At 40.9% G+C, this 26,029-nt stretch overlaps 1 protein-coding gene across 3 annotated transcripts in view; it reads left to right on the top strand.

Moving 5' to 3' along the window:
* Positions 1 to 26,029, top strand: part of LOC128693161 (putative neural-cadherin 2) — a 919,455-nt gene that overhangs the window by 875,414 nt on the left and 18,012 nt on the right. For all 3 annotated transcript variants that reach the window (XM_070089401.1, XM_070089402.1, XM_070089403.1), the window contains 6 exons: positions 506 to 674; positions 2,609 to 2,905; positions 5,048 to 5,236; positions 6,148 to 6,287; positions 18,118 to 18,463; positions 23,282 to 23,527. In XM_070089401.1, coding sequence (XP_069945502.1) covers positions 506 to 674; positions 2,609 to 2,905; positions 5,048 to 5,236; positions 6,148 to 6,287; positions 18,118 to 18,463; positions 23,282 to 23,527 — 1,387 coding nt within the window. The remainder of the gene's footprint in view (positions 1 to 505; positions 675 to 2,608; positions 2,906 to 5,047; positions 5,237 to 6,147; positions 6,288 to 18,117; positions 18,464 to 23,281; positions 23,528 to 26,029) is intronic.

Raw genomic sequence — 26,029 nt, 5'->3', positions numbered from 1 at the left:
CATACCTATAGACTCTAATATGAATCAAGAGAAAATTAAGTTATTGCTAAGGGAATAGGTGAAAGGCAGTTGTGGTATTTCGTTGGTTCTACCCAGTGGAACGTTTGGTCATATGACCGAGGCCTTCCACTGGCTTTTCGGTTCATTTCGTAATATAGAAGATCATAACTAAGACGTGGTGGCAAGATTTGCGCTCTATGTAAAAACAAAGTCATATGAACGAGTGGTAGTTTGAGGGAGAGGCTGGAGTAAAGGCATGGTAGAACAGATTAAGCTATTTTCTTACATGAATTTTAGGTAAATGACTATGCAGCTGCACATATGTGAGATGTTTACATATTCATGGCTACACTAATCAAGACTTGCAAAACACGCCATCCCATAAACCCACGGTAACCAAAACTACGCCTCCACATCCCACTCTCCAACAAACGCTGTCTCCACAGACCATGCTCCTACTGTATACACCAACGCTAACCACTTGTAACCCACGCTGGTTGTGCAGGTACGAGCTGCAGTTCGCTGTGAGCGACCGCGTGTGGGGTCAGAGAGGTGTTACTGCTAATGTGACGGTGGTGGTGAAGATGCTCACGCCAGAGACTCTCGCCCACGCTGCTCCCGTCACCCTCACGCCCACCACGCCCGCAGACCTCACCCGGGGGTGGACGCCCACGGTGGGTGGTACTCTTTAGTCTTGCTCGGCACTCTATGCCTCGTCTTCAGGTTTCTGTTGTTATATAAATGCATTCCACTTCAAAATATGTATTTGTAATATATATATATATATATGTATATATATATATGTATATATATATATATGTATATATATATATATGTATATATATATGTATATATATATATATATATATATATATATATATATATATATATATATATATTTTTTTTATTATCACACCGGCCGATTCCCACCAAGGCAGGGTGGCCCGAAAAAGAAAAACTTTCACCATCATTCACTCCATCACTGTCTTGCCAGAAGGGTGCTTTACACTACAGTTTTTAAACTGCAACATTAACACCCCTCCTTCAGAGTGCAGGCACTGTACTTCCCATCTCCAGGACTCAAGTCCGGCCTGCCGGTTTCCCTGAATCCCTTCATAAATGTTACTTTGCTCACACTCCAACAGCACGTCAAGTATTAAAAACCATTTGTCTCCATTCACTCCTATCAAACACGCTCACGCATGCCTGCTGGAAGTCCAAGCCCCTCGCACACAAAACCTCCTTTACCCCCTCCCTCCAACCCTTCCTAGGCCGACCCCTACCCCGCCTTCCTTCCACTACAGACTGATACACTCTTGAAGTCATTCTGTTTCGCTCCATTCTCTCTACATGTCCGAACCACCTCAACAACCCTTCCTCAGCCCTCTGGACAACAGTTTTGGTAATCCCGCACCTCCTCCTAACTTCCAAACTACGAATTCTCTGCATTATATTCACACCACACATTGCCCTCAGACATGACATCTCCACTGCCTCCAGCCTTCTCCTCGCTGCAACATTCATCACCCACGCTTCACACCCATATAAGAGCGTTGGTAAAACTATACTCTCATACATTCCCCTCTTTGCCTCCAAGGACAAAGTTCTTTGTCTCCACAGACTCCTAAGTGCACCACTCACTCTTTTTCCCTCATCAATTCTATGATTCACCTCATCTTTCATAGACCCATCCGCTGACACGTCCACTCCCAAATATCTGAATACGTTCACCTCCTCCATACTCTCTCCCTCCAATCTGATATTCAATCTTTCATCACCTAATCTTTTTGTTATCCTCATAACCTTACTCTTTCCTGTATTCACCTTTAATTTTCTTCTTTTGCACACCCTACCAAATTCATCCACCAATCTCTGCAACTTCTCTTCAGAATCTCCCAAGAGCACAGTGTCATCGGCAAAGAGCAGCTGTGACAACTCCCACTTTGTGTGTGATTCTTTATCTTTTAACTCCACGCCTCTTGCCAAGACCCTCGCATTTACTTCTCTTACAACCCCATCTATAAATATATTAAACAACCACGGTGACATCACACATCCTTGTCTAAGGCCTACTTTTACTGGGAAAAAATTTCCCTCTTTCCTACATACTCTAACTTGAGCCTCACTATCCTCGTAAAAACTCTTCACTGCTTTCAGTAACCTACCTCCTACACCATACACTTGCAACATCTGCCACATTGCCCCCCCTATCCACCCTGTCATACGCCTTTTCCAAATCCATAAATGCCACAAAGACCTCTTTAGCCTTATCTAAATACTGTTCACTTATATGTTTCACTGTAAACACCTGGTCCACACACCCCCTACCTTTCCTAAATATATATATATACATATATACATATATATATATATATATATATATATATATATATATATATATATATATATATATATATATATATATATATATATATATATATATATATATATATTACAAATACATATTTTGGAAAACTCATGAATACCTTTATCGAAGTTGTTTCTTTTGACAGATAATTGAAGAATAATTACGTTAAACAGATGTTTCCTCTAACGTACTGATGAGGATTTGTGTTAATGATTTCCTTTGCTTCTTCCGCTCTCTCAGGACGGTGGTGGCCACCTGGGTAAAGTTACAGAGGCTGTGAGGAGCGTGGTGGGTGACGCGGGTCACACTGTGGATGTGGTCAGTGTTTATGGCTATCAGCAGCAGTCCCGGCAGGCTGGCCCTCAAGAGGCTCCCCACGCCGCCCCACCCCTTCCTCCGGGAAGTCAGTTCGATGCTGAGATCGACAAGGCTTCGGAGCTTCCATCAACGTGCGTGTGGGTCAGTGTCAGGGAGGACACTGGTCGCTTCATGGACCCAGTAAAACTTCAAGGTCTTCTTGGACTCAACACTAGACTGGTGAGTTCCGTGTTGACATAGACCCCCGCCGTCATAAGCCTGCTCAAGGTAGTCTTGCTTCCCTGTCGGATATTGAAGGTTTTGAGGCCCATGCGCTACACACACTAATACAATCTGGCACTTTACTTGTACGTGATCCCTACAAGCTTAGCACTTCCTCGTTAACTCATTTCATCTGGTACTTGATCCTACGTCCTCTAACAGCTGATGATAGTACGGCACTATAACCTTCAGTTTTTTCTAGAGTTATAGAGATAGTTTTCATTATTTTGTTATGGATTAACTGTAGAAAGCTCTTAAGCAGATATACCGAATCAAGTATTTATCACTAACAAGAAACATTTTATGAAAAAGCTGCAATAAGTTCTAGCAGATAAGAGAGTTAATACGAGATAATTCATTAGAGTCAATCTGATCCCTTACTGTGCTTCGTCCAGCTCCTGCAACTGTCAGTGGTCAGTGGCCCATAGTAATGTGTGGATATCTGTCAGTGGTCCATGTATCAGTGTCATTGGTCCATGAACCAACTTTAAGAGTTCGTACCCCACAATCAGTGATCCGCGGAGAACATTCAATGAGTTGTGGCCAACAGTCAGTGGTTTATGGACCACTGTTGGTGGTCCGTGGTCCACTTTCAATGGACAATAGGGTTCATGACATTCTTATTTCATTTACATCAATATTTTTGAGAAGCGCTCCTCAGCCAAGTGAGTTTGACGAATCGATAAATACAAACCAAATATTAAAAAAAAAAAAGTTATATATCCTCAAAGCAATGTAAATTAAATGAGTAATCTTGATTAGGAATCGTCCATATTAATGAAAATATTTCCTTTGTTTTAATCCTTTCATTTAAGTCGAGCACAGCCTTTGCCAGGTTCAATTATGAAGTTATGTTCGCGTCGGAACACAAGCCAGCAACTCTAATTAACTGCGTTTAAGGAACTTGTGCACTTCCGAAGATAAACTGCTACTTTTTTTTTTTACTCTCTGTGAATTATTTGGATGCGGTGTTAGCATTTATTAGTTTTCAAGGCTTATGAAAACAGCGTATCTTGCAAACGGAGGATCGAGCTTCTTACGTTGCATAATTCAATTGGTTGAACGCCGCCTCATAAGAATATGAGGTGCTGTTGGAATGCCAGAAAGGTAACAGTTTTGAAGCAAAGATTTAGGGAAACCGGTTAGCCTGATATGAGTCCTGGAGGTTGGAAAGGATAATGCCTGCACCCTGAAGGAGTGGTGTGAATGATACTTTTCGGAGGGTCATTTTGAATAGTGACGTCTCTGCACTTACGGAGAGACACCTATTGAATGAAGGACCGTAAATGTTTCAATTTTTGGGTCGCCCTACCTTGATGGGAGATGGCCGATGGGGAAAATTTAATATAATTATATTTATTCAAGCATTTCTTTAGTCTGGCCTCCAGTTCTCGCAGGTCGCAAGGGAAGAATCCCATATATATATATATATATATATATATATATATATATATATATATATATATATATATATATATATATATATATATATATATATATATATATATATATATATATATATATATATATATATATATATATATATATATATATATATATATATATATATATATATATACATACATACATATAAATGTATGTATGTATGTAAACTAAATTTCGACTGTCATTTGGGGTGGTGATCAGCAACCCTCTGAATAAATCGAGTGGGGGAAGTTTTTCATACCAACACAAACTGGTGCGCACTCTGGTCCATTTCCACACCTGAACCAAATTTCAATATGTTACCTCATATGGTTTAGAAAATATTGTAGGAAAGCAGAACACACGCGTACATGTAAGTACACACACGCACACAGACGGGTACTGGAAGGCACAGTTGGTACTTAAAAACAAATAAGTCACAGAGATGTCAGAAAAAATTTCTTCAACCTCAGAATCGGATGGGATAACCTGGAGAGGTAAATGGTACAGGTAGGTTACATACATACACACACACCACACACACACACACACACACACACACACACACACACACACACACACACACACACACACACACACACACACACACATCTCAATATAACAAGAGCGGTGTGTATCATTGCACTTAGACGTTGTCCGTGTCCTATCGTGCAGCTTGAGGAGAAGACCCGCCTGACGGTGGTGGTAGAGGACGCGGCTGCCAGAAGCGCAGGAGGCCAGGACCCACTGCAGGAACTCCACCAGCAGGAGCAACAGACTTCGCTCTCCGCAACTCTGGGCTTGAACAGCGAGTCAGAACCTTCTTCAGCAGCTACCCGTGCCTCCACGGCTCTGCCTCTCCAGGTGAATTCTCCTTTGCCTTTTATCACACCTCAGTGATTGTACAGGAGTTAGGCTACCGGTTCTTGGATGTTTAGCTGCATAATTTCTTTTGAATGTTCGACCCTAGCAACGTTCTTGTTATGACGGTCTTTGCCTTATTGAATGTTAATGCATATTTCATTATTATTATTAGAGATTTGTTAATCCCAATGGGATCATACAGCGCATGAGGAATGAAAGAGAGTCGGGTTCGCTCCAAGGTAGAGAAGAACAAGTTCAATTTCTTGCATCAAGATCACATAAACTGCATCAGTTCCCATGAGCGAGTTTCTTCTCCCTGTGAGGCTAAACATCCGTTTCTCTTGTTTTTCTCCCTAACTCTATATTCTCCTTTATTCTCAAGAACGTAAATGGTCTTTCCTGTTTTTACCTCTACGTTCGATATACTGCGATTAGTGTTGGTGGTAGAATAGAATTTTTTAATTACACAGAGAGCTGAGTGATCTTTTAGGTTAGGTTAGGTATGATTTGTCAGGAAACAGGACAAGCGTTTCCTAACGCGGGTCTTAGTCATATGATGACCCACAGCTGGAGCTTTTGGTCATCTGAACGAGACCTTCCATTGGCTTACACGTAAACTATCTTAGTCGGGTGGTGAGAGTCTCACCAAAAAAGCTGGGAAGCTAGTTGTATGTATAATGCTGGAGATTCGAACATCTGAACTCCGACAAGACAACACAGACCGTCTTGATCCGTCAGTAACTCTGGATATCGGGGTTCTAAACCGAGCCGGAGAGAAAAAAAAAATCAAACATTTTTTTGTCAGTTTGACAACTTCCTCACAGCCTATCCTCTTTAATATATCAAAATTCAGAGATTGATTCTCTCCCGTTACTCTCTCTCTCTCTCTCTCTCTCCCTCCCCTCTGACAGGTAGTTGACACCAACGTGACCTCACTGGTGACTCCACGCCTGACCCGGGCCCTCGCCTGCCACGCCTATGAGCCGGAGTCGTGCACGCCCAATTCCTGTCTTAACGGCGGCCGCTGTCTGCCCTCCAGCCACGGAAACAGGTGACGAAATGTCGTTTCTCCTTAAAAAAAGCAGGTTTGACCCTTCACCGACCTTGGCGCCGGTGAAGGGCTTTCATCTTCTGATTAAATCTGATTACCTCCTCTTCCCCCAGGCTCTGTATTATCAGTACGGGTTTAGAGCTTCCCCGTGAATATAATTAAAGAGAAAATTCAAGCATCCTCGACGAGAAATCTAAGTAATTTTCCCTTAATCTTTTTTTAACCATTTCTCCGAGGCTGTGGGTCCCCACACTTACACCTAGAGAAGGATTTCATTAACAGACTTAGAGCTCTGTTATCCTCTTTTAGCTTATCTCGAAGCCCAGCTCTATTTAAAGTTCTCTACCAGGATACCACCCACAACAATCTATTAACACCCAGATGCTTATTTACTGATAAGTGAAAAGAATTAACAGTTGCAATGAATCTTCTCCTATGTCTCTCTCTCTCCGTCTGCTGTTGGTTTGACAGAGTGCAACGGACAAATGAAGAAGCAGCAACAATCAACATCCACAGCAAGAGGCATCCCTGAGCTTCCCCAGCGCTCGGGCTGCGGCCCAAAGCTGGGGTGTCGCTCCTAAAGCATCCTGTAGGGCTTGCTGCCTTTGCACCTCCTGACATCGTCTGCTGCTTTGTAGCTGCCACAACCTTCGAGCCCAGTGGGGCAGGGTTTGTGGCAGCCCAAGGTGCCTAGCTTCTCCCTATGAGCCCCGTGAGGGCGGGGAATGGGCCTAGGCCTGGGGACAGCTGGTCCCAGAAGATGACGAGGTACTTGTACCTCCACCCATGGCAGACATACGTCTCAGACACTCCCGCGATAAGGAGCCAAGGCCGGGTCGCCATCTGGCAGAGACCCGGGCCGGCAGTACTGGCGAATCTAGAAGAAGAAAAATGTTGGTTTGACGCTGAATGTAACATGCGAGTTCAACGCTTTTCACGACAAAAATAATCTTAGCTACTTGCAAAATTCATGCAATATTAAAGAGAACAATTAGTCAAGAGAACATATATGCATTATATGCATGGTTTGCATAACTATTTTTTCCTGCTTTAAAACATTATAATCCGATAATAATTGAGCTTCAAGCCCCGAGGCAACAAAACTCCACAGTACTAGCTATAAATATACAATTTGATGTAATGTAGTGCTAAAAAGGTAATTCTCTTAATATTCTGCATTAAACGTTGCTAATACGGGAAAAGCTGCAGTTTGCTAGGATATGCGACAATCGTTGATGCAGGTCAGATCTTCGGTTGATATCAACACTTGTAAACGCTTCACCTCCTCTGACTTTTACTGGATGCTCGGTACTCACAACTTCCATGCTTCTTGATAGACAGGCAGAGAATAATATTATTTTTGTACTCTTACTATTCTGTGTTTGCTTAGCTATATTTTTTTCAAAGTCTATTTGAATATGCATGTGTAACTTAAAAAAATATCTCAAATATAATTATAATTAGCCAATAACGTCGGACCGGAATTGACGACAGGAACAGGTAGGACATATCCGGGAAATAGAGATTAGGCAAAAGGCACAGAACTAGTGGTAGCAGTTTTAAAAATTCTCAAAGAAAAGTGAGACTGTGGAGGCTACAACAACATAAGGCCTACCAATCAATGAAAGACGATTATAATATAATCAAGGAATTATTAGGCCCAAAATTAGACAAAATGCCATGGCTGGCCAGTAATGTATTCACTATTTTAAGGTTAATGCAAAATAAAGATGTAATACTTTAATGGGCAGCTGAATACATTGGTACGAGGATGTTTAAAATTTGAACACGAAGCAATAGACAGAATAAAACTATTTTGATTACACTAGAAAACACGCTAAATTCGTATGGGTCATACACCCAATAGGCAGAATCAAATTTAGGCGGCCCATTAACTGAAGGATTCTGATGATTTAAGGTTTTCTTGAAGGGGATTGCAGGGATGGGCGCATTAGAGCGTGTGAGAGATGAAAGTAAAGGAAATGAAATCCAGATTTGATGAGGGGAAAGGGAACAAAGAGCAATAAAACCTACACAATACTCCCCTTCGTTCCCCGCCTGCTGAGCAAACACTGCCCAACCCTCCACCTCAGTGCACCCTTCCCTGCCCCTCCTGTCTCCCCAACTCTGAAGTCATTTCCAAACCACTACTCACCAGCCGCATTTTGTGTCATAACAGCCGTAGTTCACATCATCCCAACCTCAGCTCCCTCGACCCGTTTTCAAACTCCGCCACCTGCCAAACTCCAAATATCAGCTTCTAAACTCAATCATAGCTGCCAAATTTTCAACCTCAACTTTCAGTCTCCAAAATTCGTGTGCTAAACTGCAAAACACAGTTGCCGCACTCAACACCCCAGAGCCAGAACTGTAGAGTGAGAAGAAGCACCAGTATAAACAAGTCTAGCAAGAATGGTTCCACAAAGGGGGTCTGATGCATGGGAACGACATGCCGGAGGATATTAGACACTCTATGTCCCTGCTCGTACAGGAGATGAAATAAACGAAATGTAGAAAAATCAGAGATTACAGATAAGGGCTACACAAGCACACTGACTCTTGGTCCATCAGACAGGTGGCTTCTCGACTAAACCGCAAGTAATGCAAGGTTATAAAAATTTGGGAAGGGAAAAGAAGACCGGAAACTAAGTAAAGATTCGGGAGACAAAGTCTACAAACCTCACTCAAGGTGAGGGACTTACGGGTGAGCATAGTACCGACCATATCGGAGGAGTGGCACATCTACAACATGTCAGTCTTGTCCTCGAGTATGCAACACCAGATTGTCAATCATTATTATAATCAAAAAGAAGCGCTAAGCCACAAGGTCTATACAGCGCTGACTGTCAAGAAACCAGAAAAAATTGCAAAAGTTCACAATAAGACTAGCCTCTGAACTAAGAGGAATAAACTATGAGAGACTAAAGGAAGTGAACCTGATACAGGACAGGAGGACCACGGAAGACATGATAACAATGCATAAAATATTCAGAAGACTTGACTGAGTGATTAGGAAAATGAGAACACGAGAACAAAGATGGAAGTTAAACAAACAACAGAACCACAGTGATCAAGAAGTAAAATGCCCTAGGTAGGAAGTTGGAGGAAACCAACTCCATACAAAGCTTTAAGAATAAGTATGATAGGACCCACGAACAAAGGAGGGACTAAATCCTTTCATGGCCCAGATATAAATCGAGTCCAAGAGCTATGACTCGACCTATGCAGTCACGGATAAGTGGGCTGACAGACATTCACATAGTGAGAGCTCGGGAAGCTACTAACAGACGGGACTGCGTAGCCCACATCACACACCACCAATTTGCAGAGAATGGCCAAAAATCTGCGACAATTTTGCTGCGATTCCCGCGAGGAGCGTTATTAGTGTTTGTCTCTAGTTGGGTACGAACTGAGAGGTGTGTGTGTGGTTGCCTGTGTCATGGCCGTGCTTTCTTGTGACTAATTGTGGCTTCTTTTCATTGTCTTGGCTGTGTCTGGTGCCTTGTGGTGCTATCATATTGCTTGTGGCTGCTTGTATTGTAATCATTAATATCTGGAGTTTCTTTTACCGTAATTTTAGCTGTTTGTGTGTGCTTGTATCTTTGTCATGGGAGCTTGCGGCTAATTGTATAGCGTCTACAGTGTCTTCGGATGATTTAATCTACACAGCTGCTTGTATCATGGGGATAATTGTTGTCGGGGGCTTGTATCATGTATGTGCCTCCTGCTGGTGCTTGTACTTGCTTACTGTATTGTATTTGCTTACTGTAGGTGCTTTTATCAGTGTTTTTGGCTCCGTGCGGATGGTTGTATTATTCTCATGGCAGATCCCTTCTTAAAAGCCAACTCTTCTTACTCATATATTTACCCAACCTATTTTTTGAAAGCTACTGAAGATTTTAGATTGTATGTTTCATTTTCTCTCCTAAAAAAAAATAAAAGAAAAATATTATATCTTCTCGCCTTACCGTCACAGTTCTCTTTGTCTTAATTCTGGAAGAAACATCGTTTCTTGGGAAGTGTGGGGTAAGGAGCGAGCATTTGTGTGATTCTTCAAGCTCTTCCACCTGTCGTGGCCTGGAAGACGTCTCGGCTACCATTATTGAATCCCAGCCAGTGATTCCTGCTTTATTGGCTCACCATCTGACCGTTCTCTCACACGATACCACTATCCCATCCACTCCTCGCCCGCTCGTCCATCCCTCTCAATCGCCCACTCTCCCACCCCACTCTGTGTAAAGCCGGTAGGAGAGTTTGATGGAAGTTTAAGAAGGAGGGTAGAGGGTTTAAATATTGCACATGTATAGCAGTGTCATATTTATTGAGAAGACTTCTCACTCACCAGATCTTTATCTAGCAATTATATTGATAAAAAATTTCTGAGCGTTACTTCTCCTCAATAAATATCGTAATACTATGTTATCTAGGTAACTCCCTTCCTTATTCATGACATTAGTAGTAGTAATAGTAGTAGTAGTAGTAGTAGTAGTAGTAGTAGTAGTAGTAGTAGTAGTAGTAGTAGTAGTAGTAGTAGTAGTAATTGTAGTAACAGTAGTAATAATAATAGTAGTAGGAGTAGTAACAACAGTATTACTCAAAGTAATCTGCCCTAAGCAATATTTGATAATTTAAACTCAAGGTTGAAGCGAATTTGTCAAAGTGGACATTCTCAAAATATTAAAACGTATGAAGCACCGAAACGCGCTGTCTCCTTCTCCTGACCATGGCTGTCTCCTTATTTCTTTTAATCCCGGCTGTTATACGACGTTTCGGTTCATTCTGGACTGAAATGTCATTTAACGTTTCCTCTCAGAGCTGTGGATTTGTTTTGAAAAAGTAAGCTAACTCTGACTGGAATCCAACTTGTGTATTGACCCTCGAATTCAGGAAGTCGAGAATGGGATATTGCAATGAATATGGAGATGTAATTCGTCTGAACCGCGGATGGGGAAAGTGGAGTGCTGGCTTGCGTGAAGACTGGAGGGATGAGGACCTCATCCAACCTTCATGTGGAGTGCTGGCGTGCTTAAAGCCTGGAGGAATGAGGATCTTATCCAACTTTCCTGTCGAGTGTTGGCGTGCGTGAAGCGTGGAGGGATGAGGACCTCATCCAACCTTCCTGTGGAGTGCGGGCGTGTGTGTAGCCTTCAGAGAGAGAGAAAGGATTTCGTCCATCCTTCTTGTGGACTTCGGGCGTGCACGAAGACAACAGGGAAAAGGTCTTATCCAGTCTGTGAAGAGAAGGCATCCGTGAAGCCTGCATGGGTGAAAACCTCGTCCATCCTCCTTGTATTGACCCAAGAAGTATATTCCCGAGTTCCACGATAAACGAGGGCAAACAATATATCCAGAGATAACCAGCGTGGGCAGCGCAATAAGACCCCGCGGAAATGCAGTGGTAAGGAAAGATGTGTACTCATACGATGCGTTGGGTGTGACCTTCCGTCTCTGAAGAAAAAGTAGAGATAAGCTGGCACTAACGTTGGGACTACATAAAAAAGGGTAAAAAAAATACATATGCGATCACATCAGAAGGGCGAGAGGAATTTTTTTTACTCCCAGCACAGATTAAGAGAATCTCTACCGAGGGCTTCTTTTAGGGGTCATGGCTGCCTTGATGCTGGTGAAGGTTTCTTGATCCAATTAACTGCTGCTCCTTTAGGATTAAACATGATTACCTCTCATTCCCGAGGCCCTGCATGATTCTGACGAATATAACGCTTACCAATGAGCAAATTAATAATAATATATGTCCTACTTATGGTTTTACTGGCCATTATACATCTGTACAATGGCAGCAGTAAATAACTAGTATAAATATATAACTGGAGTAAATTATGTTGTTTTCAGTCTAGCAAAACTAAAAGAATGTCAGTACAACTTATTTCAATTTTGGTTTGATTTTCATGAGTTAATTAAATATTTAAAATCTAATGTCTCTTTTAGAGAATATATTTATATACCAACCTCTTCATCATGCTCTAAGATAAGCTTAACAATTCACAAATGGGAGAATTTTTAACAAACATTATCTCTGTAGGCGGGAGTACTGTGTACTTTGATACAGTGTTCAATTTCGAATCCTGTTGTGGACTGAAAGAAAATGTTTGTACTAAGATAAATAAGGGATATTCATAAATAAATATTCGTGGAGCTAAAAGATTCATGTGTTTCGAATTTACATATAATGAAGCAGGCATGGAATAAATTTTGAGGGGGGTGCAACGAATATTTCCAAATTGGAAATAGCAGAAGAGCCTGGCTCAGGCCGGGTGTCAAGGGTATATTAATTAGAACTTGTCATAGGTACGTAATGCGTTAGGCATGGAGAAGGCTTTTCATCCATTAAGTCATTGTATCAAACGTTCATTTCAACTTATTCGTCAACAAAAATAATCAATCGATCCCTAGATAATACGACACGAAAATAACACAATCACGGATTTTTGTCAGGCACGAACACATGTGTGTTATACACGTAATCAATTCTGTTATACACTCGATTAAGTCATTGTATCAAACGTTCATTTCAACTTATTCGTCAACAAAAATAATCAATCGATCCCTAGATAATACGACACGAAAATAACACAATCACGGATTTTTGTCAGGCACGAACACATGTGTGTTATACACGTAATCAATTCTGTTATACACTCGAACACAAATCTGTGAAGAGCAAACACATATCTGTTACACACAAACAATCCCTTTGTAAACCTGTATCTCACAGGTCTTCAAAATCTCGTAAGATTTTCTCCTTTCCATCCACTTACATAATTTGTTATATACCAGTATCATGCCTAACACTACCACTACTTTTCCATTCTTTCTCTTACGGTATAAAACAATTCCTCCTCCCTACCCCAACACCCCCAACAATTTTTTTTGAAGGATATAGGTACAGTGCATGTATCGTTGGTGTTGTGTTCATCACCATAACTTTTACCGTTCACAATGAAACGTAACTAGTGGAAATTCTCCAATTTAATGCATTGCAAAAAGAGAGTGTCGTTTGTTGTATCAAAGTGCAGGATATTACTGGGTGTGTAGCATGTGCTTTTTTGGTTGCAAGTTTAAATGAAATAGTGCGTGAGTGTGTACGTGTGTGTGTGTGTGTGTGTGTGTGTGTGTGTGTGTGTGTGTGTGTGTGTGTGTGTGTGTGTGTGTGTGTGTGTGTGTGTGTGTGTGTGTGTGTGTGTGTATGTGTGTGTGTATTCGCCTAATTGTAGTTGCAGGGGTCGAGACTCAGCTCCTGGCTCCGCCTCTTCACTGAACGCTACTAGGTCCTCTCTCTCCCTGCTCCATGAGCTTTATCATACCTCGTCTTAAAGCTATGTATGGTTCCTGCCTCCGCTACATCACTTGCTAGACTCTTCCACTTCCTGAATATGACTGAAGAAATACTTCCTAACATCTCTTTGACTCATCTGGGTCTTCAACTTCCATGTGTGAATTCTTGTTTCTGTGTCCCCTCTCTGGAACATCCTGTCTCTGTCCACCTTGTCTATTCCACGCAGTATTTTTTATGTCGTTATCATGTCTCCTCTAACTCTCCTGTCCTCCAGTGTCGTCAGGCCGATTTCTCTTAACCTTTCTTCGTAGAACATTCCTCTTAGCTGTGGAATTAACCTTGTCGCAAACCTTTGCACTTTCTCTAATTTCTTGACGTGCTTAACCAGGTGTGGGTTCCAAACTGGTGCTGCATACTCCAGTATGGGCCTGATGTACACAGTGTACAGTGTCTTGAACGTTTCCTTACTAAGGTATCGGAACACTATTCTCAGGTTTGCCAGGCACCCATATGCTGCAGCAGTTATCTGGGTAGTGTGTGCCTCCGGAGACATGCTCGGTTTTATGGTCACCCCAAGATCTTTCTGCTTGAGCGAGGTTTGCAGTCCTTGGCCACCTAGTCTATACTCTGTCTGCGGTCTTCTTTGCCCTTCTCCGATCTTCATGACTTTGCATTTGGCAGGGTTGAATTCAAGAAGCCAGTTGCTGGACCACGTGTCCAGCCTGTCCAGGTCTCTTTGAAGTCCTGCCTGGTTCTCATCTGATTTAATTCTCCTCATTAACTTCACATCATCTGCGAACAGTGACACCTCTGAGTCTATCCCTTCCATCATGTCATTCACATGTACCAGAAATAGCACTGGTCCTAGGACCGACTCCTGTGGGACCCCGCTCGTCACAGGTGCCCACTGTGATACCTCATCCCGTACCATGACTCGTTGTTGCCTCCCTGTCAGATATTCTTTGATGCATTGCAGTGCCCTTCCTGTTATACACACCTGATCCTCTAGTTTCTGCACTAGTCGCTTGTGAGGAACTGTGTCGAAGGCCTTCTTGCAGTCCAAGAAAATGCAATCAACCCACCCCTCTCTCTCGTTTGGCACTTCTGTAACTTTGTACTAAGATAAATAAGGGATATTCATAAATAAATATTCGTGGAGCTAAAAGATTCATGTGTTTCGAATTTACATATAATGAAGCAGGCATGGAATCCGGTGCTGGTTATAATCTTGTTCCGTTCCACGTGTTCCACCACTCTCCTCCTGATAATCTTCTCCATGACTTTGCATACTATACACGTCAGTGACACTGGTCTGTAATTTAGTGCCTCCTTTCTGTCTTCTTTTTTAAAAATGGGAACTACATTTGCGGTGTTCCATACCTCAGGTAGTTGCCCAGTTTCAAGGGATGTGTTGAAGATTGTGGTTAATGGCACACACAATATATCTGCTCTCTCCCTGAGGACCCACGGGGAAATGTTGTCCGGTCCCATTACCTTTAAGGTATCAAGGTCACTTAGCAGCTTCTTTACCTCCTCCTCAGTTTCTGTGTGTGTGTGTGTGTGTGTGTGTGTGTGTGTGTGTGTGTGTGTGTGTGTGTGTGTGTGTGTGCCTGCATACTGTGTTTACAATCATTAAACTTCAGTTTTTAAACTCTTTTTTTGCTCATATATTATCCGGTATAACTAAGGTAATTATTACTAATATTTAACAAAAACGTAGTTTATGAACGTATAAAAAGATTTTACAGTGCCTTGGGTAAGCACACAACCATTATAGGAATTCATCTGTGAGAAATGATGCTGCAGATATAACTCAAGATAACACAGAGTCAATGTGATCTATTTCTGATTTTGGTCCTTTGGTATAATAAAAAATAAATTTATTCCATATTTTATCTTTCTAGAAATAATGGAAAATAAATAGAAACTGAAAGGTCAGAAAGTATTGGAGGAGTCTCCACGTACGCTAGTTAGCCAGGGCATTACCTGCCTCATAGGCTCAAAGTTTCGTGACTTTCTCAGGAGAGCTCAAGTAATTGCAAGTAGGAAGTTTCGTGACTTTCTCAGGAGAGCTCAAGTAATTGCAAGTAGGAACATAAATATTATGTTTTTTGCCCCAGATTCAAGCTAACGAAATGGCCCAAATATTTAACTGCTTGCTCGTGAAACTTGTTTATAAAGGAAGCATCAATATGGATGCTGAAAGATACAGAGACTGGGAAAAATTGTTATGTTGAAAGTTAGTTGGGATATAACCTGAAGCTAATTTTATTTCTCCTTCCACCAACTATCCAGGAGAAGTTAGAGAAGTTTTCATAATTATTGCTTTGTATTCTGCTTGGATAATACAGATACAGATAGCGGGTGACAAGACCGAGAAGGCTGCGGGAATTTAAGCGTACATTTAATGATGAGAATCACTCGAGGAAATTAGGATGAAAGAGGTTGTCGCTGTCTTCCACCTATCGGTCTTGTACACGATCTTGAATCCTAGTCAAGAATGTGAGAGTTAACTTTAACAAATTGGGCAATCCAGCAAAAAGAATGCTTAGTTAAATGACTAAAGTTTGAAGAGAAAATCTTCCATTTCTTCTGACGAATAAACTACCTCTTGTCGACGCCCCAAGGAGATGCTTAGTGAAGATAAGCCATTTTGTCTGTACATCATCGAGGAAAGAATCACCTGAAAGCTTACGTCATCTCATCTGAGATACACTGGAGAGACACACAGGATACAGAAGGGACTCCAGAAAGAGGAAAGGTGGAGTACACTCTCAAGTGTTTGATACAATATATACAACCAAGGAAGAAGTGAAGAGGCTGCTAAGTGAGCTAGATACCTCAAAGGCGATGGGGCCGGATAACATCTGTCCATGGGTCCTGAGAGAAAGAGCAAAAGCTCTATATTTACCACTAACAACAATCTTCAACACATCTATCGAAACAGGACGACTACCTGAGGAATGGAAGACAGCAAATGTAGTCCCAATTTTTTAAAAAAAGGTGACAGATACGAAGTATTAAACTACAGACCAGTGTCACTGACATGTATAGTATGCAAAGTCATGGAGAAGATTTATCAGGAGAAGAGTGGTGGAGCACTTAGAAAGGAATGAGCTTATCAACGACAGCCACCACGGTTTCAGGGATGGGAAATCCTGTCACAAACCTACTGGAGTTCTATGATAGGGTGACAGCCGTAAGACAAGAGAGAGATGGGAGGGTAGATTGTATTTTCTTGGACTGTAAAAATACGTTTGACATAGTTCCACACAAGAGATTAGTGCAAAAGCTGGAGGACCAGGCAGGGATAACAGGGAAGGCACTGCAATGGATCAGGGAATACCTGTCAGGAAGACAACAGCGAGTAATGGTATGTGGCGAGGTGTCAGAATGGGCGCCTGTAACGAGCGGGGTTCCACAGGGGTCAGTCCTAGGACCGGTGCTGTTTCTAGTATTTGTGAACGACATGACGGAAGGAACGGACTTCAAAGTGTCCCTGTTTACAGATGATATGAAGTTGATGAGAAGAATCGAATCGGATGAGGACTAGGCAGAACTGCAAAGGGATCTGGACAGGCTGCAGGCTTGGCCCAGCAACTGGCTCCTGGAGTTCAACCCCACCAAGTGCAGTCATGAAGATTGTGGAAGGGGAGAGGGCCAGAGACTACAAAACTCACTCAAGGAAAAGGATCTTGGGGTTTACCTGGAGAGTTTAACTGGATAGGGTTTCGGGGGTCAACGCCCCCGCGGCTCGGTCTGAGACCAGGCCTCGTGGTGGATCAGGGTCTGATCAACCAGGCTGTTACTGCTGGCCGCACACAAACTGACATACGAACCACAGCCCGTTTGGTCAGGTACTGACTTTGTGCTTGTTCAGTGCCTTCTTGAAGAGAGCCAGGGGTCTTTTGGTAATCCCCTTACGTATGCTGGAAGGCAGTTGAACAGTCTTGGGCCCCGGACACTTATTGTGTTATCTATTTATTGTGCTATCTACTATTGCCACTATGACTTCTCTAATCCTCAAACCCTAGGCCCATTGTTTGAAACGCACAAGGAGATATAAACAGGTATATATGAACAAGCGCTTAGGGTAAACGATACAGATGTGCTGTTTACAGCATTTTGTTAAGACCTTTCGTCCATCAGGAACGATGACAAAACATATTCTCAGTAAAATGCCTTTAACTTCATACTGTCTTAATAACTTACTTGCCTACGTTCTGTATAACGAATGCATTTCATACTGAAGAAGCAACAATCAAGAATCGGTATATATTGTGACTTGTGGATGTGACACATCTCGGAAAGCTTCAGTCAGTTTTGAAGTTCTAGAGTTTATGTTGGCAAAAGTGTGTATAGTGAAAGACTTACAGGAATAACTGGTGTTTCTCATTTTATAATTAACACAAACATGTAGGTAGATTTTTCAAGCTGCTACTGATGCTCAGTATGCAGTTTTATTTGCTTTTTCTCAAGTGTTCCTTAACGGTTCTTATCTATAAGCTTACGGAGTAACCCCCTGCGTGTGCGCAGGTGTGTGTGTCCACAGGGGTCAGTGGGTAACCGGTGCAAGGTGATGGCTCGCACCTTCAGTGGGTCGGGATGGGCGTGGGTCCGCCCGCTGCCTCCTTGTCTCCCCGTTACCGTCTCCTTCAGGATCCTCACCCGTCGCCCGCATGGTCTCCTTCTATACTCCGGTCCTCTGGCACCACAACCACGCCGCCCACATACCGCACCCACGCCCATGTTGGCCGTGCAGCTGTGGGAAGGACGGCCGCAAGTCTTACTCGAGGGACAAGGAGGACCACTCAAAATCCAAGTGAATACAACAATAGACGATGGAGACTGGCACGTCATCCATCTTCATCTCAACACTCAGGTACGCCACCACCTGGCTGTGTTTCAAGTGCTTCACCCTAGGAGGTTCACAACTACGCTGTGATGACGCCCTTCGGGGTCCTGACGGTAACCAGGTCGAGTTCATAAATCAGGTACTTCACCCTTCAAGGGAAGGTCTCTTGATGCTGGTGAGAAGTTCTTAATCCTAAGACTTATAGTACCCTTCCCTCCATCGCATCAGTTCTGACTACTGCTTTCTTCCCTCAGCCGGTAAATGACTTATATAAGATTAGCGCTTTCCCATAAATGTAATAATAATAATAATAACAATAATAATAATAATAATCATAATAATAATAGTAATAATAATAATAATAATAATAATAGTAATGATAATAATAATAATAATATAAATCTAGGCATTTTCCTCTGGAAAATTTTTCGATGCGACATTTCATGAGTATGTAATTCTTGTTGACCTCACAGGACAAGAAACGACATTACTTCCGGATGTCAAGGTCATGGATGTTCACTTGATTTAAATCTGGATTCGACTAGGGTCATGGTAGCTGAATGATACATATGGATTTAACACTTTATGAAACGCAATGCAGTTCATGTAGGTCCGAGTACACTAGTCAAAGTACTGCAAGTTACTGTCGTAATCCAATTACTGTCCTGGATGCATCAAACAGAGGCTAATTATTTCATTTAGATAAACCAAATGGCCTATTGCCACCAACAGGGAAGAAAAGACGGATTGATAATTGAGACACTTGTGCACCATTTTGCGTAGCTGCATACTAGAAGGAAACGTTTTGCCAGCCAGTAGCTTCGTCAGTCCAATGCAGAGAAAGGTGGAAGAAGAGAAGTATGAGGTAATCGTTCTCTCAGCCTGGAGTCGTTGTTTTCGGTACATCAGACTGGACTAAAGAAACCACTGGCTGGCCAAACGTTTCCACAAGAGCCTCATTTATCAATTTGTCAGATTTCTAAACCATTTATTCACAAGAAAAGACATGTTGCAGTACAAGATATGTTGCAGTACAATATATGTTGCAGTACAAGATATGTTGCAGTACAAGATATGTTGCAGTACAAGATATGTTGCAGTTCATAATATGTTGCAGTACAAGATATGTTGCAATATATAATATTTGCAGTACAACATATGTTGCAGTACAGGATATGTTGCAGTACAAGATATGTTGCAGTACAAGATATGTTGCAGTACATAATATGTTGCAGTACAAGATATGTTGCAGTACAGGATATGTTGCAGTACAAGATACGTTGCAATACAGGATACGTTGCAATACAGGATACGTTGCAATACAGGATACGTTGCAATACAAGATACGTTGCAATACAGAATACGTTGCAATACAGAATACGTTGCAATACAGGATACGTTGCAATACAGGATACGTTGCAATACAGGATACGTTGCAATGCAATACAGGATACGTTGCAATACAAGATACGTTGCAATACAGGATACGTTGCAATACAAGATACGTTGCAATACAGAATACGTTGCAATACAGGATACGTTGCAATACAGGATACGTTGCAATACAGGATACGTTGCAATACAGGATACGTTGCAATACAGGATACGTTGCAATACAGGATACGTTGCAATACAGGATACGTTGCAATGCAATACAGGATACGTTGCAATACAAGATACGTTGCAATACAGGATACGTTGCAATACAAGATACGTTGCAATACAGGATACGTTGCAATACAGGATACGTTGCAATGCAGGATACGTTGCAATACAAGATACGTTGCAATACAGGATACGTTGCAATACAAGATACGTTGCAGTACAGGATACGTTGCAATACAAGATACGTTGCAATACAGGATACGTTGCAATACAGGATACGTTGCAGTACAGGATACGTTGCAATACAGGATACGTTGCAATACAGGATACGTTGCAATACAGGATACGTTGCAATACAGGATACGTTGCAATACAAGATACGTTGCAATACAGGATACGTTGCACTGCAAGATACGTTGCAATACAGGATACGTTGCAATACAAGATACGTTGCAATACAGGATACGTTACAATACAGGATACGTTGCAATACAAGATACGTTGCAATACAGGATACGTTACAATACAGGAAACGTTGCAATACAGGATACGTTGCAATATAGGATACGTTGCAATACAGGATACGTTGCAATACAGGATACGTTGCAATACAGGATACGTTGCAATACAGGATACGTTGCAATACAAGATACGTTGCAATACAGGATACGTTGCAATACAGGATACGTTGCAATACAAGATACGTTGCAATACAGGATACGTTGCAATACAGGATACGTTGCAATACAGGATACGTTGCAATACAGGATACGTTGCAATACAGGATACGTTGCAATACAGGATACGTTGAAATACAGGATACGTTGCAATACAGGATACGTTGCGATACAAGATACGTTGCAATACAGGATACGTTGCAACACAGGATACGTTGCAATACAGGATACGTTGCAATACAGGATACGTTGCGATACAAGAGTTCATTGGGACAATAAAGTATTATTTTTATGATTATAGTTATTACATGTAGGGGAAGCGCTAAATTCCTAGGGACCATAAGGCACCAAAGGGAATGGTGAAAGACAATCAGTTTCGATCCAAGAAATGGAAGGGCAAGTCCGAAATATTGTACAAAAGCATCTCACCGGCATCAAGGAACCTCCCTCGAGGTAAACAAGGACAATACAGTGTGCATTGTAAAGTTGATCTTTTCTTCATAAGTTATTTGCTCTCATATTAGTCCAGGTGTTCTCGTGAGAATCAAGGTCCATGTGTTCTCGTGAAAATCAAGGTTCAGGTGTTCTTGTGACAATCAAGATCCAGGTGTTCTCGTGAAAATCAAGGTCCAGGTGTTCTCCTGAGAATCAAGAACCATCAGATTAGTCCAGGAATTTTCGTATGTCACTGAAGATGTGATGCAAAATCATATTCATCAAGTTTTTGACATGTTCTTTCACTTGTTTTCTAAATTTCTCCCATATTTCTTGACTACCTTATTATTTAAATTATTGTAATTTGACCAGTTATTCTCATTTTAATCATAATATTCTCATACTAGATCATTTACTGTGATTGTCCCAGTACATCGTCATTTGTCAAGGTACAACCTTCGTACAGGTGGATCAACAACATTCCAAGCACATCCATAGCCGTCTGAAAACATTCGCGTTTTCTCGTGTCCTGGACTTCAACATTCGTCCAAATGTTGCAGTGTTTGTCTGAATATATGACACAATCGTTTAACTCCGAAATATTACTCAAAGCTGTGAGAGTTATTTAGGTAGTGTAAACTTGGTAAGAATGCCGTCTGCAGCTTGCAACACCTGAGTACCATCACACTTTGCAAATTGCAGTACCTGAGTACCGTCACATAGTGCAGCTAGCAGTACAAGAGTACTGTCACACTTCGCAAAGTGCAACACCTGAGTACCGCCACACACAACACAGTGCATCACCTGAGTACCGTCACACACGACCGTGTATTACCTGAGTACCGTCACACTCTGTGTACCTTGTGTAGTCCCCGTAGTCATACGGTCACTCACGCCACTCTGCGATACTCAGCAACACTTGTTGTCCAACCGGATGGCGTGTGAGTTCATAGTTACTAACGTACAGCAGGAGTACGTTAGCGCCCAGTGCGTAACAAGAGCGTTACTCTCTCTCATTCTCTCTCTCTCTCTCTCTCTCTCTCGCTGTCTTGGTCTGCACATATTCCGAGGATGTCATTACGTTTCTCTGTGTTTGTGTTGCGTACAACTAGGAGAGCACAATTAGGCAGCGCGTCTGACTTGGGCTTAATTGAAGAACACCGCATCAAGCCTCCATCATTCCTTGCCAAGAATGACCCTCAGGATATGACGCTTCATATATATATATATATATATATATATATATATATATATATATATATATATATATATATATATATATATATATATATATATATATATATGTCGTGCCGAATAGGCAGAACTTGCGATCTTGGCTTAAATAGCAACGCTCATCTTGCCATATAGGACAAGTGAAAATTTGTGTATGCAATAATTTCGCCAAAATCATTCTGAACCTAACAAAAAAAATATATTTCACTGTGTTTGTTTAGTATTAAATTATTGTAAACAAATCTAAAATATATTTAGTTGGGTTAGGCTAAAATAAATTGCGCTTGTTATAATAAGGTTAGGTAAGTTTTCTAAGTTCCTTTTGGTGCAAAATTATAAATTTTTACATCAACATTAATGAAAAAAATATATCTTTAAACATATAAGAGAAAATTTTAGAAAGGACTTAATTTTAAATGAGTTCTTGCTAATTGGCCAGTTTTACATATTCGGCACGACATATATATATATATATATATATATATATATATATATATATATATATATATATATATATATATATATATATATATATATATATATATATATATATATATATATATATATATATATATATATATATATATTCTTGGCAAGGAATGATGGAGGGTTGATGCTGTGATCTTCAACTAAGCCCAAGTCAGAGGCGCTGCCTAATTGTGCTCTCCTAGTTGTACGCAACACAAACACAGAGAAACGTGTTGTTTATGAGAGTGTTATGAGATCAGATTTATATCACTATCTTAATTTATATATGAGACTTTTATCATAGTAAGATTATAGCAAGAGCAAGAGAAGTAGGCCTACAATTTGAGTATAAAAGCATGTAGTAGGCCTACCCTTTGAGTATAAAAGGATGTAGTAGGCCCTGATTTTGAGCACTCACTACCCTCAGGGTGTGTCTCTGATGGTGGACCTGTGTGGGCGTGGGTGGGAAGAGCGCGCCCACGATGACACCCACTGCGTGACGCGGGCGGAGTGGACCACCCCCAGGGGCGGACGGGCCTGGGTGGAGTCACCGCCCTTGCAGGTGGGCGGGCTGGCACACACGCCCCCACGCCCCGATGACCACGGGTGGGTGGAGGCGCCCACAGTACGCCCACTGGACGGGTGCCTCTCTCACCTCGTCCTCAGCGGTCAGGTGAGAACATGACGCTGTTGTTCTTGATCCAGGGAATTGGAGGAAACACCCCCTTCTCTTCCCCTTTCTTGGATCAATTCTTACTATCTCTAATTTTTATGCAAAGTATGATCCCCACGGGTTTAGCGCCTTCACAAAAATATAATATCATTAATAATAATAATAATAAAATAACAGTAATTCTACTATTTTTATTACTACTACTATAATACTAATAATAATAATAATCATAATAGTAATAATAATAATAATAATAATAATAATAATAATATTAATAATAATAATAATAATAATAATAATAATAATAATAATAATAATAATAATAATAATAATAATAACAATATAAAAACAATATTACTTCTACTACTACTAATACTACTACTACTACTACTACTACTACTACTACTACTACTACTACTACTACTAATAATAATAATAATAATAATAATAATAATAATAATAATAATAACAATATAAAAACAATATTACTTCTACTACTACTAATACTACTACTACTACTACTAATACTACTACTACTACTACTACTAATAATAATAATAATAATAATAATAATAATAATGGTACTTTCTACCATTTTCATATTCACAGTAACAATAATGATTATGTGCTGTCAGTTTTACCAACACTCATTTGAGAGAATGTCTGCGAGACAGGATAAACCAGAGGTACTTCAAAGAAACTAGGCCTATGAGCCCTAGCAGAAGAAACTTAATCTAAAGTAATAATATAATTGTGAGCTTTGCTATGCTTAAGTGGAAGCTTTGTTAAACTTTGCTGCTGAAATTAAGCTTTATTAGGCGTTGATGGAGCTGGTGCTGGAGTCACACCTCGTCTAGTTAAAAACTTTCATTGTGAGGAATGTACTTAATTCTGACTATCCGTATCAGATACTCTTGATGAAACACAAATTTATGTATCAGATACTCTTGATACAGCACAACTTGACGTATCAATTACCCTTGATACAGCACAGTTTTACACACTTTTGATACTCACTCTTGATTCTGTACAACTTTATACACTCTTGATGCAACACAACTTTACACACTCTTGATACAACACAACTTTACACACTCTTGATACATCACAACTTTACACACTCTTGATACATCACAACTTTACACACTCTTAATACATCACAACTTTACACACTCTTGATACATCACAACTTTACACACTCTTAATACATCACAACTTTACACACTCTTGATACAACACAACTTTACACACTCTTGATACAACACAACTTTACACACTCTTGATACAACACAACTTTATACACTCTTGATACATCACAACTTTATACACTCTTGATACAACACAACTTTACACACTCTTGATACAACACAACTTTATACACTCTTGATACAACACAACTTTATACACTCTTGATACATCACAACTTTATACACTCTTGATACAACACAACTTTACACACTCTTGATACAACACAACTTTACACACTCTTGATACAACAAAACTTTATACACTCTTGATACAACACAACTTTACACACTCTTGATACAACACAACTTTACACACTCTTGATACAACACAACTTTATACACTCTTGATACAACACAACTTTACACACTCTTGATACAACACAACTTTACACACTCTTGATACAACACAACTTTACACACTCTTGATACAACACAACTTTATACACTCTTGATACAACACAACTTTATACACTCTTGATACAACATAAAACAAATTTGCCGAAGTATCGGTGATACCAATCTTCAGTCACCTCAGTGGCGCTTCTATAATTATTCACTTAAAAAAACGCTAAACTCGGAAGGGTTATACAGATTCGTAACGTTGCTGATCACTGGTGAGCTGGAGAAACTCCAGCCACTTCACTAGTGATCTGGAGAAACTCCAGCCACTTCACTAGTGATCTGGAGAAACTCTAGCCACTTCACTAATGATCTGGAGAAACTCTAGCCACTTCATTAATGATCTGGAGAAACTCCAGCCACTTCACTAATGATCTGGAGAAATTCCAGCCACTTCACTAATGATCTGGAGAAACTCCAGCCACTTCACTAATGATCTGGAGAAACTCCAGCCACTTCACTAATGATCTGGAGAAACTCTAGCAACTTCACTAATGATCTGGAGAAACTCCAGCCACTTCACTAATGATCTGGAGAAACTCCAGCCACTTCATTAATGATCTGGAGAAACTCCAGCCACTTCACTAGTGATCTGGAGAAACTCCAGCCACATCACTAATGTTCTGGAGAAACTCCAGCCACTTCACTAATGATCTGGAGAAACTCTAGCCACTTCACTAATGATCTGGAGAAACTCCAGCCACTTCACTAATGATCTGGAGAAACTCTAGCCACTTCACTAATGATCTGGAGAAACTCCAACCACTTCACTAGTGATCTGGAGAAACTCATGCCACTTCACTAATGATCTGGAGAAACTCCAGCCACTTCACTAGTGATCTGGAGAAACTTCAGC

Source organism: Cherax quadricarinatus, chromosome 28 (assembly GCF_038502225.1).
Source record: "Cherax quadricarinatus isolate ZL_2023a chromosome 28, ASM3850222v1, whole genome shotgun sequence".
In the NCBI taxonomy this organism is placed as follows: Eukaryota; Metazoa; Arthropoda; class Malacostraca; order Decapoda; family Parastacidae; genus Cherax; species Cherax quadricarinatus.
This window is presented reverse-complemented; position numbering and strand designations above follow the sequence as displayed.